The sequence below is a fragment of the Theileria equi genome (genome assembly GCF_000342415.1).
Source record: "Theileria equi strain WA chromosome 4 map unlocalized gcontig_1105316255041, whole genome shotgun sequence".
NCBI classification, from domain to species: Eukaryota; Apicomplexa; class Aconoidasida; order Piroplasmida; family Theileriidae; genus Theileria; species Theileria equi.
This window is the reverse complement of record NW_004668225.1, coordinates 23297-40223: the sequence shown is the minus strand read 5'-3', so window position 1 is coordinate 40223 and position 16927 is coordinate 23297. Positions and strand designations below refer to the sequence as shown.

General features: G+C 44.3%; 7 protein-coding genes across 7 annotated transcripts; 4 read left to right on the top strand and 3 right to left on the bottom strand.

Moving 5' to 3' along the window:
* Window positions 1–428: 428 nt before the first annotated feature.
* On the top strand, window positions 429–995 carry BEWA_045360 (signal peptide containing protein; the record flags this gene model as incomplete). The annotated part of the gene is made up of 1 exon (XM_004831467.1): window positions 429–995. One exon carries the CDS (start codon window positions 429–431, stop codon window positions 993–995), a length of 567 nt encoding a protein of 188 aa, XP_004831524.1.
* A 750-nt stretch (window positions 996–1745) lies between these two features.
* BEWA_045350 (ema family member protein) lies at window positions 1746–2699 on the top strand. The gene has a single exon (XM_004831466.1). The coding sequence runs from the start codon at window positions 1849–1851 to the stop codon at window positions 2665–2667; it is 819 nt and encodes a 272-aa protein (XP_004831523.1). The 5' UTR covers window positions 1746–1848; the 3' UTR covers window positions 2668–2699.
* A 395-nt stretch (window positions 2700–3094) lies between these two features.
* Window positions 3095–4047, top strand: BEWA_045340 (conserved hypothetical protein; the record flags this gene model as incomplete). Its single annotated transcript, XM_004831465.1, has 5 exons — window positions 3095–3511; window positions 3543–3597; window positions 3635–3684; window positions 3718–3828; window positions 3862–4047. The coding sequence occupies 5 exons, from the start codon at window positions 3095–3097 to the stop codon at window positions 4045–4047; spliced, it is 819 nt and encodes a 272-aa protein (XP_004831522.1).
* Window positions 4048–4640: 593 nt separating this feature from the next.
* Window positions 4641–5636, bottom strand: BEWA_045330 (tRNA pseudouridine synthase A, putative; the record flags this gene model as incomplete). Its single annotated transcript, XM_004831464.1, has 7 exons — window positions 4641–4751; window positions 4785–4872; window positions 4907–4968; window positions 5001–5088; window positions 5122–5400; window positions 5436–5527; window positions 5562–5636. The coding sequence occupies 7 exons, from the start codon at window positions 5634–5636 to the stop codon at window positions 4641–4643; spliced, it is 795 nt and encodes a 264-aa protein (XP_004831521.1).
* Window positions 5637–6457: 821 nt separating this feature from the next.
* Window positions 6458–12535, top strand: BEWA_045320 (hypothetical protein; the record flags this gene model as incomplete). Its single annotated transcript, XM_004831463.1, has 1 exon — window positions 6458–12535. One exon carries the CDS (start codon window positions 6458–6460, stop codon window positions 12533–12535), a length of 6078 nt encoding a protein of 2025 aa, XP_004831520.1.
* Window positions 12536–12548: 13 nt separating this feature from the next.
* BEWA_045310 (conserved hypothetical protein) lies at window positions 12549–14793 on the bottom strand (the record flags this gene model as incomplete). Its single annotated transcript, XM_004831462.1, has 4 exons — window positions 12549–12631; window positions 12666–13059; window positions 13093–13208; window positions 13242–14793. The coding sequence occupies 4 exons, from the start codon at window positions 14791–14793 to the stop codon at window positions 12549–12551; spliced, it is 2145 nt and encodes a 714-aa protein (XP_004831519.1).
* Window positions 14794–14897: 104 nt separating this feature from the next.
* BEWA_045300 (conserved hypothetical protein) lies at window positions 14898–16860 on the bottom strand (the record flags this gene model as incomplete). The annotated part of the gene is made up of 6 exons (XM_004831461.1): window positions 14898–16143; window positions 16177–16434; window positions 16468–16569; window positions 16606–16704; window positions 16739–16799; window positions 16835–16860. 6 exons carry the CDS (start codon window positions 16858–16860, stop codon window positions 14899–14901), a joined length of 1791 nt encoding a protein of 596 aa, XP_004831518.1. The 3' UTR covers window position 14898.
* Window positions 16861–16927: the final 67 nt, after the last annotated feature.

The following is a 16927-nucleotide window of genomic DNA, read 5'->3' as shown; positions in this document are numbered from 1 at the left end:
CACAGTATGTATTTACCTACGGGCTTTTAGAATGTCTCATTCCGCAGATGTATGGAAACGGAGGGTTGGCACTATCCTGTGCCACAGAAGACTACCAACAAGCTCATGCAATTCGTTAGTCCATATTAGTGGGTAAATAAAGGGTAATACTCGTAGGAACACTCATACAGGGCCCTATTGTGGAATATAGGGGGATCAGGAAGGTGTGTAGAAAGAAGACTAGGTGATCACTAGGCAAGTACTTGGATGCTGGAGGATCATGGGAGGTTCCAGCTACCTTGGGGAAAATTAAAGGCATGAAATTCACTGTGTAATGAAAGCTGGAAGGGAGAAGATTGTGTTATTCCCCCATTAATGTAGAAGGTTCAGGTCCCCATAGGAAGATTCTTGAATGCAACCCTCTAATCACTTTATATACACATTACAAAATGCTTTCTGCCAAACTCGTATTCGCTTCCCTCTTTGCCTTTGTGGCCTCAGCCTTTGCCGCTGAACTTGACTTGAGGACTCTCAAGGAAACTGGTCATAATGATCTTGGTTTGTTCACTGTTGTAGAAGGTCGTCATAGTTTGAAGCTTGGATGGTTCAAGCCATTGGTTGGCAAGGAAGTCCAAAAGGTTCGCTGTGGTACTCATGAACTCTGGAGCACAGCCGAGAAGGAACACGAGCTTCACGAACTTCTTGTTCTCTCCAAGTGCAAGGAGGCTGCTTTCGCTGTCGTCTCTGAGTTAACTGCTATAGGAGGTTTGGCTCATCACTACCTCGAGCTTGACCCAGTGGCTGGTACTCTTAGGAAAAAGTATGATGGCGGCAATACAGAGGAGTTCCAGGGCTTTGTTAAGGCGGTCTTGCTCGCTCTCCGCAATGTTGGCGCTGTTGAGGCTCTCCAGAAGCCATATCCAGCTGTTGCCGCTCACTTCTTCTTCCGTCACTTGAGATTGGCTGGAGAGAGGGCTGCCGCTCAAGCCGGACACAAGCCAGAACTCATGCAGTAAACAGGATAAGATGTCTTTAAACATTCCTGACTAAATTGTTGAAGTCCAAACGATGCCGTCTATAGTATAGACCGGGACTTCCATGACCTTGTATCATGAAAGCATCAAAATGCAGGAATACGTCAGTGTCTGACGACTTTTAAATCTTCTGCTAAACTCTTTGTGGTAGATACAGTATGTGGAGATAATACACACCATTCATTCCTCTAGTTGTTTATGGGCTGTTGCCACGTAGATCAACGTAAGTTAGCGGAGCTTTTGCCAACTTTCTTCATGGGTTCTGGAGTGGATCTACCATCGCAACTAGCCACTTTCAGGCTGCATGTAAGGGCCTATACCACTAACTAAAGGTCTTGTGAGAGTGTGATACCCATTTATGCTATACGGCTTGGCAAAATATGAGAGCTACATGCCCTCAGCCCGTGCGCGGGACCCTACGGTTCATTATCTCTAATCCCATGGCACACACCTAATGTATGAACACAAAATCCACATTTAATTTGCAAGATAAGCACGAATCTGCGCTACGGCGATTGCGCGGCCCTTGGAAGGACGGAAAGCGTAACTTTAAAAATTTTGGCGGAGCACTTGGCTTCTAGAGCCCATTCTGCGGCCATTTAAAGACAATTTAACATTTTGGACCTTATGCACACCTTTTGCAACGCCTGCGACTGGCAGCGCCCGTTTGCTCCTTCCTGGTATGGTGAGGCGACGTCAGTGGCATTATCTCGCGTTCTCTGTCAGATTTAGGGAGAATCACGCAAAATTTCCATACATTTGTACGAGACTAATCGATTAACGTTAATGCAGTCGCAGGATTTGGGTTTGGCCGGCAGAGAGTAAAGGAGCACCAATGAGAGCGACATCGTTGATTTTGGTCATTTCCCTGGCGATTTCGGGAACTTTGGCTGCAAAGGTTCACAACTGTTCCTCTGCGACAGTTAACATTGCCAACGACGTGAATGAGCAGTACAACGTGATTACCAAGGTGGACGAGAACCACATCGTATACACGACTGCGGAGGGCTACGCCTTCAAGAAGGTGGTCGACAACCTCGTTGAGGTGGCTACTTTCGACTTGAAGGCGACGTCACCCAAGACGGTCACCAAGTACCTCATTGACGATGGCATCTACGTGACGGTTGCCATGGAGCCGTCTCAGCACTTCGCCTACAAAAAGAGAGGAAACGAGTACGTTAAGCTCAACCTGGTCGAATTCTACGAGAATGTGCTCTTCAAGGACTTTGAAAAGGTGACGATCGACGCGGACAAGTGCGAGTCTGCCGTCTACTTCGACGCCTCCTCATTCGGCTCTGGCAAGATGTACGAGTTCCCCTCCTCGCTCAAGAGGCCGCTCAAGGTCATGTCGGCCGGCAAGCAGATTTTGGGCGTCCCCAAGGAGGTTCTGATCGACGTGGTAATTTACGTTAGCGGGAGCGACAAGATCCTCAGAATCGGCTACGTCTCTAGGGACGACTCCAGGATCAAGGAGGTGTTTTACCAAAAGGTCCGCACCTACTGGTCACCAGTTACGGTGTCAGCCGCCGCCAAGGTCCTGCATGCAATGAATTCAGCCTTCCCCGCCGACTATGAGTCGCTCTACGACGGCTGCCCAGTGCTCACAGTTTTGTTCTCAGTCGCCGCTCTCGCCCTGTTTGTACTCTTTCAGTGATTGCCATGATGGCACTAATATGTGTACCTGTGCGTTTCATGATAGACACGTGGTCAGTTGGTCTATTCTCGGTAGACATGCATGTGATGGTTGGTGGTCTTTGGTAGGCATTCATGTGGTCACTACTGTTGTGCCCTTGCCATTCATGTGTATAGCTTACATTCATGTTGTGTGACTAATGCTCGTGGCATTCAGGAATGACATTCATGTGATCAGTTGATGTTTTCCTCCGACTGCAGGGTTCTGGTCGTGGGTTGCGGCGGTTTAGGTACGTTTGTGCGCGGTCTCAGAGGACCTTACGGCGTCCCGTAGGATGTGAACTCCTAAAGGTCCTGGCGTTGCAGGGATTTGCGAAAATTTCGGTCGTGGACTGCGATACGGTCGCCCTGTCCAACTTGAACCGCCAATTTCTCTTTAGGTTCGTTTAATGAATGCGAGGCCAAGCATATTGTTGAGCGGCGCTGACGGTGTGTGTAGGCAGGGCGACGTTGGAAGGTACAAGGCGGAGGTTTCACTCGAGGTGCTCAAGGAGGCCTTTGGAGGTCTTTCCGCCGGTTCTAAATGGTTTTCTATCATCATCCATGTCACACCATTCAGTTTCACGTGCAAGGTGGAGGATTTGGCGCTGGAGGAGCTCAGGGGCTACGACGTGTTTCTCTGCGCTGTGGACTCTGTGGAGACCCGTAGATGGGTGAATGCGGCTGTGTTTCAGCTCTCAGAGTTTGATGGCTTGGAGAGGCTTTTGATTGACGGTGGATCCCAGAACTTGTACGGGCATGTGCGAATTGTAAGACCGGGCAAAACTTCGTGCATTGAGTGTTCACTCTCCCTCTTTACCACCCTGGTATTTTGCATTCATCGCACTAATCCCCTAGGAAACCGCAGCCTGTAGTCTTGTCGGTGCTCCAAAGACACCAGAGGACTGTATACGTATGGATGAATGAATGGAGAAATACATTGCCTATAGAGTACGCAATTCAAGTGACCTGGGAAGAGCACAACCCAGATACATACCCGGTTGGTTTAGATGGTCAGTAATGTGGAGAATAGGATGTGAGGTTTCCAGATGTGCTTGAATGGTTGTACAAGGCTTCCCTGGAACGTGCCAAGAGTTTTGGAATAGACGGAGTCACTCGCAACCTCGTGGACGTCATTGCGAGTGTAGGTTCTTTCCCTACATTTATGGACATTTAGAACACGATTCCGAATTTGTCGACTACAAATAGCATCATCGCATCGTTAATGGTAAATGTACTATCGGAGGAGCCGGTCAAGAAGAACAACTTTTACTTTTACACTGGAGACGGAGAAACCTCCTTGTCGGCCTTTAGTCTGGAAGCTGACCCAGTAGGTGCATTTATGCCAGAAATGAACATCTAGGACTGCCTAATCTGCAAATGCAAAGCTTTTGAGGTGTCCATCAAGAGGTCCCAGAGTCTTGGCGACCTGCTGGCCATGATTAAGGCCACTCTTGCCGCAGATTCCGTGTCGCTAATGTCTGAAAAGGTACTTTTGACCCTATAAACATGGTCCAACAGGGCATTATATACACGGATTCTCCAGAGTCGATGAGATTGCTATACAGAAATAGAGTAAAGGAGAGCATAAGGTTTGTGAAGCACATAAATCTATAGTACTTAGGGACTTGGAGGACATCATTGGCAATCCCATTTTTGTAACAAGTCCACAAATGTCGAGGACATTTACCTTTAATCTGGTTTTTGACTAGATGATAATTTCTGAGCACATTACAACTCCAAGTGATCTGCCAAAAGCGTCAGTGGACCTAGCTCCTGTATATGTTCTTGGAGAATTTCCTACGTGATTTGTATGATGAGAGAATGGTGAACCTCGTATATGTTTGTATTTCTATTCAAATTTTGATCCTTGAATTGCAAGTTATAACCGCAATCGACCAGTATAAGACCTGATGCGCTGGCCATATTGTACCTTGACGGAATGAATAGAGTGTGCTAGACAAACTTCATTTTTTCTTCATCATGCCTCTCTAGCATGTTTTTGATTTCCACAGCGTTTATAGTTCCTTTTCCGACTAGAAATAAAACCGCCATCATGCAGCGGACCTGAGTGAGATGAATGCATTAGGAGAGCGATACCTGGTGCCATAGGAACGAACTCCCCTTGATCACAGCCGCATGTAGGAGATCATTGTACTTTTCAATCCCGAAAAAGTAAATGGTTTTACTGCCAACTTGTGTTTATGGAGATGGAAACAAACTTTGGATCCTTTGGATTTCTCTTGTCCGTTTTACAAAACTGAGTGAAATTGTGATGACCCACCTGTATGTGTTTGATTGCGACCATAAACTTACAAAGTATTGACAGGCTTCTCTCATCAAATAAATGTCCATGTTCTCTGGTTGAAAGTAGTACTTGTAAATTCGATAGGTGCAGTCTCCCCTGCAGAGCAATGTGAAGAAGTCTTGGAATTACCTGGCGCTAAAGTTCGGAGGCACAATGGCTATGCTATTGACACGAATGTACTTGGGGAGATGCTTGTTGATGGGCCTAGTCATTCCGCTGATGCGTGTCTGCCTGAAGAGATTCCTTTCTTCATCAGTCTCAAATTTCACGAGGGACGGTTTTAGAAACTCGTAGAACCTGTGCAGATGGTCTGGCAAGGAAAGAACGAACCCAGGATCGACAAAGAATGAGCAGTAATTGTGCAGAGCGTGGACACCCTTGTCAGTTCTTGCGGCTCTTTCGTAGCGACTGGCGGAATGTAGAGTGTAGTCATCATGACGTACCTGCTTACCAAGTCCTTGAGCATGTTGACCTTGTCTAATGCGTCAAAGAGCCTCCCCTCTACGGTATCTTCGTCCTTCTGGTAAGCCAGTCCCTGCGGCAGCGTAACTCCGAGAACACAAACTAACATGTAGGTCCCTACCGACGTAGGAGAAGTCGATCATGACCTTGTCCAGACCTTCAAATTCCTTCGTCATGGCCATAATGAGAACTTGGACAAGAAGCGGCGACCAAACTCAGAGCGGAGTGGGCTGGAGCGATGACGTACAATATGAAGGTACCGTATACATACGGACAACCAAATAGTACCGGGAAATGTCAAATGTGCGCGTCGTTTTGGCGGAAGAGTCTCTGTGCAGAGCTGCGGGGAAATCTCCAAACCTGATGGCCAAACGAGAGTCAAGACAGAATCTTGAGGCGATGCTGTGGTGTCTGCCCGGTCTAGGGGATGTCAAAATGTGTAAAATGGCCAGTTCCAGGGCTACGCTCCCCATGGGGAATGACCTCCACGTTTTCCGGAAATTCGGCAACACATGACTCCATAACTCGGCTCATGCTCGAGGTACATTACCATCCTTTGGATTCTCCGTCCCCTGGTCTCAACTCTTGCCGCCGTCCGGAACGCCGGGGTCTCCCAGCTCCCCTCTCCCTACCAAAATTTTTACTTTTAATTTCTCCGCAATTTGAACTCACTGTGAGATGACAACTTTATGTTAATTATAGCAATGTAAATGTAGTCAAAAGTATCGATTTTAATGCAGAATTCGCCGTCATTTTTGAATGAGTGGCAATTTCGTGAAAATACGGTCACAAGGAGCACATCCTAGCGATATTTGAACGTTTAAACGTAGTTATAATGCAAATACACCAAGGGAGGAGACGTGATTCAGGATAAAAGGAGATTCTACGCCGTGGCTTCTTCTTCGGCTATCGATGGATTAGGACTCGAATTTCTGCCATTTCAGGGCTTTAATCTTCTTCTTATCGCTCCCTCTGCTAGTCCGTTGGCTTAAAGATTACCAAGATGGCAAAAGAGGAAGAGAAGAAGGATGGTCTCTTGTTTAACTCTCTCACCTACTTTTTGGTGGGACTGAGTGTTCCTCTGATCTACTCCTTTGCGGACAATGACCACTTTATGTTCTACAAGGTCTTTAGAGAGGCCGGAATCCATGTAGACTTTCCACACTATTACCTTCGTCAACTGATTGCGTTTTGGGGATTCATAGCCTCGTTCACATTTATGTTTTTCGGAGTGTTTAACAAGAAGATATGCACATTTGTTGGTTGGCTGGTGCCTCTCTCGTACCTCTACATCACTTCCAAGGTTACAGAGTATGGAAGTGTCAAGTTTGGGACTAGTATGCTTCGTGCCATTGCAGTGACCTCCATAGTCTCCCACACCTTTCAGACCTGCTTTGTATTCCAAATCTTTGAGGATAATGAGGGCTTGTGCCAGAGAATACTGAGCTTTGTTGGAGGCTACTTTTTGGGATACCCAGTGGTGACTAGACTCCTCCTCAGAAGAGTCTTGGTGGATGGAATGATGGATAGTGCTTCTATAGGAGACGACCTCTTCCACTTTTGCACAACGCTCTTCTTCATAACGTTTACCATGGCTGCATGTCTGAACTACCTCTTTTACGGCATGGCTCGAGGTGCGGATACTCATTATTGGCTACCAGCCTTTTCTCCATCAATGGGAGACAAGGTAAATTTTGGTTCTTGCATTTACCCTTGGATTCTCAACCCGGTTTGTATAAGCATACTGCCTCAGACCTTGATGGAACAGTCAGAGTACCACAACCACGTCTTTATTCAGAGGGTCTCTTTTGCAATAGTCCTCCTGGCTATACCCTCAGTAATGGGCTCAATGGATGTATCAATGCGCTGTATACTGACTCTGTGGAAGAAGAGAACTCTGAGGTATCTGGAGGGACTAAAGGCTGCCATCATGGTCTCTGAGGAACTTAATGAGATGGTTAAGGAGGATGGAAGGGAGGAGTCTCCACTCTCTATAGTCTACAACAGTTCAGACATTAAAGTGCCCTCTCACATTGACACTTGGTCCTCTATAAACTGTGACTCTTTCAGTGACTGGGAACGCAGAGACGTTGAGACCAGAGACTCCATTCTCTCGGCAATCCTTATCCTGGACCTGCTAATCAAGTTGGAGAATACTCTAGAGTTGGGACTTGTTGAAGACATTCTAAAGCTATACTGCTCTGCCAAGACTAGAGACCCACTGGCTACTTGCACGGTGCTTCTGACTGACAATAAACAGGTCCTCCTCACCGTCCTGTCAAGGTCCCTGGGAATGTCAAAGGGACTCCTCACTCAGGTCGAGAAGATACCCAATTGCTATAATGGAGGTTTTGGCATGTGTAAATCTGAACGTTGTTGTTTCAAGAAGACCTGTGATCATAAGAATGGAAATACCACTTGTACGGTTGAGAATGCCAGTGAAGGTGCCGAGAATAAAACCTGTGACTGTTGTTGTCCAGTGTCAATCGCTGAGATTAGGACCTTTGTGAGAGAATCCGTTTCTTCCACTGAGGATAGCATCTGCACAATGGTTACTAGGATAAATACAGATACGATACTATCATCCATGGAAGCCTCTGATCTAACACTCGACTCTGCAAAAGTCTGTGTAGCAGTACTAAAGGCCTACTATCAAAGCTGTATCTGGCTTCTCATTTCAATACTCTGCATAGAGGAGGCCATCCTACTCGCTATTTGGTTCTGCAGACTTTGTGAACTATACAAGAGTATTTGTGGTAACATTACTGGGATAAATTGCCAGTGTATAAATAAATCTAAGGAAAGCACTGCTGTAACCATTAAGACCTGTTCTGTAACTACTCTTGAGAACTTTGACGACTGTGACTGTCTCTGCATAATCTCTTACTACGGCATCATGGCTAGTGTGGAGGCTATAATGACTAAACTTCACTGTTTGAGGGCAGAACTTGTTACCAGAGCTAATACTACATGTACATTTCAAAAGGTGGAAACTTCTGACTTGGCTTCTGAGGCATACTTGCTGGATTCCATAAAGGCAGCTATCATACTATTCTTTGGTCTTGACAGTGTTTACAAGTTCATAGTAGAAACGTTTAAAGACGCATGCTGGTGTTGTCATAAGGACAAGGCTCCTCTGTATCCAGCCGTACTATCATGTCTGCTGGTATGCTATAGACTTTGTTCCAGACTATTCCGAGATGCTTCTGAAGGCACTAAAATCTTGGAGGATGCACTTCTGTGGTATAAGTGTATCTTTGCGGCTAAGAAGAGCTCTATAGTTGATGTGCCTAAGGAAGAGAATGAAGTCAATAAGGCAGAGGGATGTCTGAAAGAAACTAAGAACCTGAAGTTGACAATCACTTCATTTGAGACATTTGTAACAAGTGCACAAACTTCCTTATCCTATTTCTATAGCCTAAATAGTACAGATGGTGAAGGATATGCTGTTTACTATGCCCTAGATATAGATAAGACTAATAAAGCAGTAAATTACCTTTCTAGGTTTAAAATGTCGAATCATAAAAATTATGGTCTCGCATCGTCTGCTGGATTTCACAAAGATGTAAAAGAATCTGGTTTCATGTCTAGAAGTAGCTTCTGCATGAATAGACATAAGGCTAATTTAGAAGATCAGAAAAAAGAATCATCCTGTAAATGTTGTAGTAGTAAGGATGATGGAATTTGTGATCACTGTGAAAAGGATGAATCGTGTAATGAATGTAAGGACTGTGGATGTAAATGCGAATGCCCTGAGAATAATGGATGTCAATGTAGTAAAAAGGAAGAACCTTGCAAGGATAAAAATATATTCACCCGTTTATCACAAATTATAGAATGTAAATGTAAGTGTGGAGAGGAGGGAAAGAAAGAATGTAGTTGCTTTGGGAAACTATGTAGTAGTCTGTCCGAGTTAAGTACTAAAATAGAGAGTGTAAATAAAGAACCCGAGAAAGAAAAGTGTAGCCATGATACAGAGAAGTGTAAAGGAATATGTTGTCAAACGAGAAGATTCTCAGACTTATTAACATGCTATATTAAAGAACTTAGTGAAAATCCGACTTGTAGTTGTGAGAGCAATACTTCTCCATGCTGGTGTTGCCTTGACAAATCAATGTGCTTGTCAGATGATTCACTTTGCGGAATCTCCTTTGTCTTAAAGGGATGGTTTGCAAGCTACAATTGTCACTGTACGTATACCACAGGTTTTGGCCCTGTTCAGAGTAGGATCGAATTTTTTGGTTTAAATCTAACTAGTGTTTTAGGTTGGCTTTTTGGAGGTGGTATTAATATTGGAGGATCAATATCGCTTGGAGGAGGAGACGCAGGTCTATGTAAGTGTCTAGTTAGTCTCTTCAGGAAGATATACAAACAATTAAAATGCACGGATACAAAATGTATATGCTGTCCATGTTGCGATAAAAATAAGAAGATATGTAGCTGCAAATGTCAAGAGAAGAAGGACGAAAAGGAATGTAAATGCAAATGTGAGTGTAAATGTTCTGGTACTGGAGAGTGTTGTACCTTAGATAGCGCGGATTGTAAATGCAACTGTAGCTGTAGAATATGTTGGAGAGACCTTTTTAGATGCTACGTAATTTGTGGACTTAAATGTGGAGAAAATTGCAAACCTCCTGAGGGAGATTGTTGCAAATGTTGCTGTACGAAGATTGATCAAACTAAGTGTGAATGTGAAAATAGCCACAAAGATGAGGGAAACTGCGTTCATAAATGTGAAAAGTGCCTACTTTGTTCTTACACCACGAACATGTTCTTTTGTGGTGAGTGCTGTAAAAATTCAGAATCTGAAACTAAATGTCAACCATCTGCTATCTCCTGCAAGTGTGACTGTAAGGATGATAACTGTTATTGCAAGGTTACCGAAGAAAAGAAAAAGGAAGAATTAGCATGCCTAAAACTAAACTGTTGCTGTGGAGACAGACTGGGCTGCTCCATTGATAAGATTACCTGTCTCCTTAAATGCATGGAAAAGGAACTCCCAACTTTGTATTGTCTTGCTAGTAAACTTGACTGTCAACTATTCCAGTTTTGTGAGCAGCTTTGTGGTGTTCTCAACACTCTTGAGGATGTGAAGGAGGTACTAACAAAGGCCATAGATATAGTAGAATGTAGGATCACAAAGGTCAAGTGCATGATAAGTTGTTACAGAGCCAAGTTTAAGTCACTGACAGAAGAGATAGAATCTATAGACAAAAGGGATGAAATGTATCCCAAGGTTGTGGACCTTGTCAAGAAGACTGGAAAGTTTGCTGTGCTAGTAACATCCTACTCTCCAGAGATTGAGGCTACTTATATGAAGACTGATTTCCATGACCAACTACTCAAGTCTACCACCCAGAATCTGGCAGAAGTAGCTATGCGTGTAAAGGCCACCAGTCAATTAGCTGCCTCAACAGGTCGTAGCAGAGTGGCTTTACTGGCTGACTCCAAGACTGTCCAAGTGGATGTTCCCAACAAGAGTGAGAAGGATAACTCTTCCATTCTAAAGGAGTATATCTTTATAGTCTGCAGGATAATCTTTCTTCTACTGAGGTTCCAGATTGTTGACCCTAATCGCCTCTGGCTTGTGAAGGTACTCACTGTTGCATTCAGCATTCTCTCCGCCGTTTACCTCAATCTCCTCATCACAGAGCTTTCTAGTGACCTTGGAAAACATACTGGGTACTTGATCAACCTCATGCTTCTCTGTGGAGTTGGGACAAACTTTATCTACTCCTGGCTCTTCCACCTGTTTGACTACGTCAGCATAGTCTACCCCTTTGGCAACATTGTCTCTAAGCTGGAGACCTCAAACCCCTCTGTGGACTATGGCAAGTCTCGGTACAGCATGTTTATTAGTCTGATATCCTCTCTCAAGACTGAATTCAACAGTATCTTTGGCATATTCTCAGACCTGGACACCACTAGTTCTTACTCTGGTATTAGACAGAACGTCTACCCGTTCAGCACAATGCCAAAGAGTCTCATCAGCTCATTCAGAGGCACTCTGGACTTTACTCCTATACTCAATGGTCCAAACAGAAGTGTCTCTGCCATCATGGATCACATCTCATTCACTCTACTTGGGTGCCATTCAGATGACCTCCTGACAAAGTCTAGTGACTACTTTGGTGATTTGAACAGGGAGATGCTTTGGCACTCTTGGTACGCCAACACTGTGATCACTGACACCACTCTCTTTTACTACTACCTCAGACGCTCCATCCTGTTTGAGATGAGTGAGATTGTCCGTCTGAGACCAGTTGACAAGCCATTCTCGAGGGGATTCACCAACTCTAGACAACTGTGGAAACACTTTGGCAAGATTCAGGTAGACCTCTCCTTCAACGCTTCTCTCAATAGTCCCGAAATTGAGATACCCAGAAGCAGACACCAGTTGAACCTTTTGAGGGAGAGACTGTACCAGGAGTATAGACAAAAGTGGCTGGTATACCAACTCAGGGCTACAAAGTCTCTTGTGAATGTACCTCTGGATGAGCATAGCAGTAGTGAAGACCTGCCATTTTTGTACATTAAGGAACTGGACACTGTACAACTGACTGCAAACTCCCTTGAGAAACTGGATAAAAAGTACTCTGACGTCTACAGAGGTACCAAGATAAACACTTGCAAGGCTCTCAAGAAGGAGATCAAGACTTGGAGGAGCTCCAAACTCGGCTTTTGTGAAACTCTGTCTGATGAGGATGAGTGCAAGAGGGCTGTGAATACTGCAGTAAAGTCCCTTGAGGGATTCTTTGACACTTGTGAAGACCATAAACCTGTAAAGGACATGATAGAGTACATTACTTCCACAGACTATTACTCCACTTACACTCATGGAGACTCTGATCTGGACACTGACCACAAAATGGCACTCTTCGACTTGACATTCCACCAAGACGGACTGGAGAATAATTATCGCATATTTAAAGGGTTCAAGAACTCAATTTCTCACACTCTTGACCACCAACTGGAGATCGCCAAGAGGAACAAGACAACCTCCCTCATTCCACTTGGCATATACACACTTCACTATGGACTCCAGATATCGCAAAATACTATAAAGCAGATTCAACATTAATTTATCATAATATTTACATACTTTCTTCATCATCTGTAGCCAAATCTACCCTTAGTGAAACGTATTTATCTACATCAATTGAATAGTCTCCGCTATCTGTGAAAATGTTTACATTAAAAATTCAACATACCCTTGAAGACCTGCACCTCATCGATGCTCGAGACATTCAAAACATCACTTATTTGGAGTAAATTTGCAAACCGTTTGCGTATCTTTTGGTCGTGACTTGAACATGTAGACATGAGGGATCGAATTGTCTCGTCGAAATAGACTGCTCCATAAATGCTAAATTTTTTGTTCAGAGTGGTCGTTTCCAAATATTTGCATATCCTTTCAATGAGGTTATTTATGCACTTGGATCCAATTTGTGGTGAATAGTATCTTTCAATGTGAGTGAAGGTTGCGTGCAAAACAGTGACAAGTTCACTGAGGAATGGCTCATCGTCCTGGTATTCCGTATATGTTTCTTCATTTATATCAAAGTCTATTCTGGAGAATACATTTAGTGGCTCAGTCATATTTTCCTATACTTTTTGCACGAGGGAAAAGAAACAAACCTTGAGGATATTTAGTGCGCAATTGCAGGCGTCATTCTGCAACTGTTCGAGTTCTCCCTTGACTAAATCTAGTGCTTGTACGGTATTTTCTACCACAAGATTTGTGTCTTTACCGTCTGTATGGAGATTGCAACATATGCATAACTCACCATTTAAAAATGCAACGTTAAAACACTCGCACACTTCCTTCTTGAACTTTATCAAGAGATTCAAACTCTCTTCTATATTGCTCAAACAATGTGTAAAGCTGTATTTGGAACTAATGGTCTCTGGGGTGTTAATTTTGGATCTTTTAAAGTGGTCTTCTAGCACAGTGTACCACGAATCGCTGGACATGCTTTCAATATCTTGGACCCAGATTTCGTAAATAGATTGACTTTCCAGCAGGTTTCGGAATAGTGCTTCCTTTAGTTCACTCGATATGATTGAGGAGACTTGATTTAAAATTGCACACGCCGCTTGTATGTCCCCTGTTCCTATGGCTCGATGTTGCGATTTTTGCAAAATGAAAAATGTGTCATCTACAATGGTACTTGTAGAGGCAGAATCAGCATATTCTGGAGTAAAATCAATGGCATCTTCTATTGCTATTGCATTTTCAACAGATTTGGTGGCGAAGGAGTGTTCCAGTTTTACATAAATTGCCAAAATGGATTGGATGAGTTTTGTGGCTGGGCTGAGCTGTACTAGTCCATCGTTTGAAAATTCGTCACTTACGTTCCCCAATGTGACTAATAGTTTGGCATAAACTGGACTCGTTGATTCCTTTAGAGCAGCTTCAAATTCGTTCCAGAGTGAGCTGAGTCCTGCCATTGTATCCAACAGTTTTTCGTCCTTGGTTTCGTCAGGTTCAATAGTGGTTAGAATTTGTTCAAGGTTAAAGTCTTCTCCAAAGTTTGTCTTTATGAACTCTGTTAGTATAGCAACAGCTTCTCTGGATGTATCACTGTGGATCTCGCGACAGAATTCGATGTAATAGACTGACCCTAGCTCTTCACGAACGATGGATGCCTGCTCCAGTAACATTTTTTCAGCATTATGGACAACTCTGGCTAGCGTTGAACACTCATTTTTCAGTGTAGTTCCGCTGTAGAGCTTTGAGCTCTTGGTTGCAGTGTCTGATTTCGCCGAGGTTAAATGCGCTTGGTAGGCTTCCTTTTCAATTCCTAGTGCTACGGCAAACTTTGTCAGCAGCTTTGAATCCGGGACTGCCGCTTTGGATCGCAGAGTCTCGAGCGTAAGCTTACGCAGTGACGAGACAACATCTCCAATGTGACCCCTGGATATGACCATGTAGACGTTATCCCAGTGCCCGTTCGCCTTGGCAAGCTCCACAGAGTTGATGTAGCTCCTCACATCTTCGTCTGACGGACCGTCTTTGAAGCTTGCGAGAATCTTGGAGGCCGAGTTGTAGAGCGCCGTGACCGTTTCTATGATTTTGATTCCACATCTCAGATTTCTGAGCGCCCCGTTGCTTTCATTGGCTGCCACCTTGAGTTTGTCTCCAAAACTTGCGATTTCGTCGAGTTTTCCGTCGATATTCACCTGGACGTCCACCAGAGGGGAGGAGCTGAAGGTTTCCTGGGTGGATTTCAGGTGGGTGTGTGCTACGCCTTCGAGCTCCTTCAATTCTCTGAGAATCTTGTCCTCAGCCTCGCACAAATGGTCGTAGGCGAGCCTCAGGGCCCTCGTGTTAGACATTGACCTAGGAGAGACAAAAACCGGCAAAAGGCATGGTTTAAATGGACAAGGGATTGATGAAAGGAGTGTAAAGTCGAGTGTTTTAAAAATTAAGAGTGTGGTGACCTAGAGGTCGTCGTACTTTACGCTGGGACGGGAGTATTCGTCTGCCGCAAACGTGACTTCTCTGTCCTTTTTGGCCTTTGGCTGATCAAAGTCATAGTACTCTCTGCGCCTCTTTTTGTTTGAAGTGCCTGAAGGTAATGATGCGGAAGAAGAAAACGTACTGTAAGGCTTGTCTCCGATCCTCTTGAAGAACTCTGCGGAGATGGTATCAAAGTCAGAAGGTGGTTTGTGAATGACAGGAATCGACAAGAGTCGCTCGAATGGATTGCATTTAGCATCTCTGTGTGCGTTGAAAAATATGTCCTTCATTTGCGGAACCCCGGATTCAACAATAATCTGCTCGTAACGCTCAGGATGCTTGTTTTTCAAGTGTTTCCAGACAAACTTTGCGTCATTAAAGAGCTTGTTACATATTTTGCACCTAAACATGGCGGGACCCTGGATAAGGGTGTTCAAGTTGCAAAATTGCTGCCACTTTTCTTCAATAAGAGCGGCGTCCTCTACATACTCTGGAGGTGCCAGGTTGGAATTTAGAACATGAAGAGCAAACGACTCCACGTCTTTAAGCCACTGTAGCTGAGAATGTGATACTTTGAGGGATGAGATCGCCTCTTGCCAGTCCTTGAGCTCCTCCAATTTATTCTCCACAATATCCATTTTTTCATCGTTTTGACTAGTCTCCGATGTTGTACCAGACTCTGGGACATTTGAATTCTTTGCTCCCCAAGCGGCAAACTTTACGCTGCCAGCAAGTTCCTCCTCCTTTTCGTAGAGGTCGTTTGTCAGGTCCACTCTAACGTGACCTGGACCGCTCAAATCCCACAAATCAATATAATTTTGCGTTTTTGTGCGTCCATAGTAGCAGTAACAATGTACTATACGAAGGTACAAAATGTGAATGTCCAAACGAAGCTTGATATCAAGATCCTCTGGGAGCAAATCAATGATTGAGCCTTCCGCCTTTCCAAGGTCAGCGTCCAATTTTCTAATCAACTTTTTGGTTAATTCTAAGTCCCTCATGATAATCACAGGGTGAGAACAAATCGGGGGACAGACACGTGTGACAATCCTATCCTTCTTTGGATTACACCTTGCAAACCTCAGCAAGAATTCTTGCACAGTCAGCCTCTCATTGTTGAGATCCTCCACAACTTTGTCTATATCTTCATCCTCTGGAACTGTTATGAATGCCGTTCTGACCATGTCACGCTCAGCAACATAAATGATAAAATTCTCGATGCGATGCTAAATTTTCTTAGAGCAGAGACTGAAACTCACCTTTACAGCATTTACGATTTCAAATTTAAATACCTTTTCAGGTACGTCCACCAGTACTACCGATTCGAGTGGTGATATCAATGGTAGCCTTTTGGTTGTATCCTCATTTGGATACTCGAGTGGAACTTCATACGCCCACTCGTTACATTCATACGATGCATCTGCCAAGTTCTTTACATCCTCATCATCTTGTTTTCCGTAAAGTCTCTGGATGCTTACTTCGAACAAGAGGTCCTTGTATTTGCCCGATTCATAATCCTGCATAATGTATAGAGTATCCGGTGAGCAAACCTTGATAAACTGGGCACTCTGGGAGAGAAATGTCCGTTTTATCAGCTCAAAGTCCTCCTTTAGATAGTAGGGATGGTACTTCTCGCGAAAGAAGGGGAGATCCTGGCGTATGATTGTGGAGGGAATGCGTGAAGTTACCTCGTAAGTATCATAGTAGAGCGTGATTTCGTTGTTGAGAAACTCGCACAGATACTTGGTGTACTCTTCTGCAGCTTTATCAGGCGAAATTTCGTCATCCTGCGGATTGTGAGCCGGGCATTCAAGGACAAACCTTCATGAGCACAAACTGCTTAAAGTTGAGCACACGGTGGAAGCTCCCTTGTCTGTATCTCCTGAAAGGGCATGATTGTCTATATTCGGGACTAACCTCTTCCTCTGCGGACGTAGCGTCATCTTTTTAAATGCGATTCTGCTCTTTTCAAACAAATGGGAATACAATCGGCCAAAAACGCTCCCAAAT

What these genes read in the sequence shown, in the direction of transcription:
- BEWA_045350 (XM_004831466.1), top strand. Translation starts at nt 1,849, where the DNA reads ATGAGAGCGACATCGTTGATTTTGGTCATTTCCCTGGCGATTTCGGGA.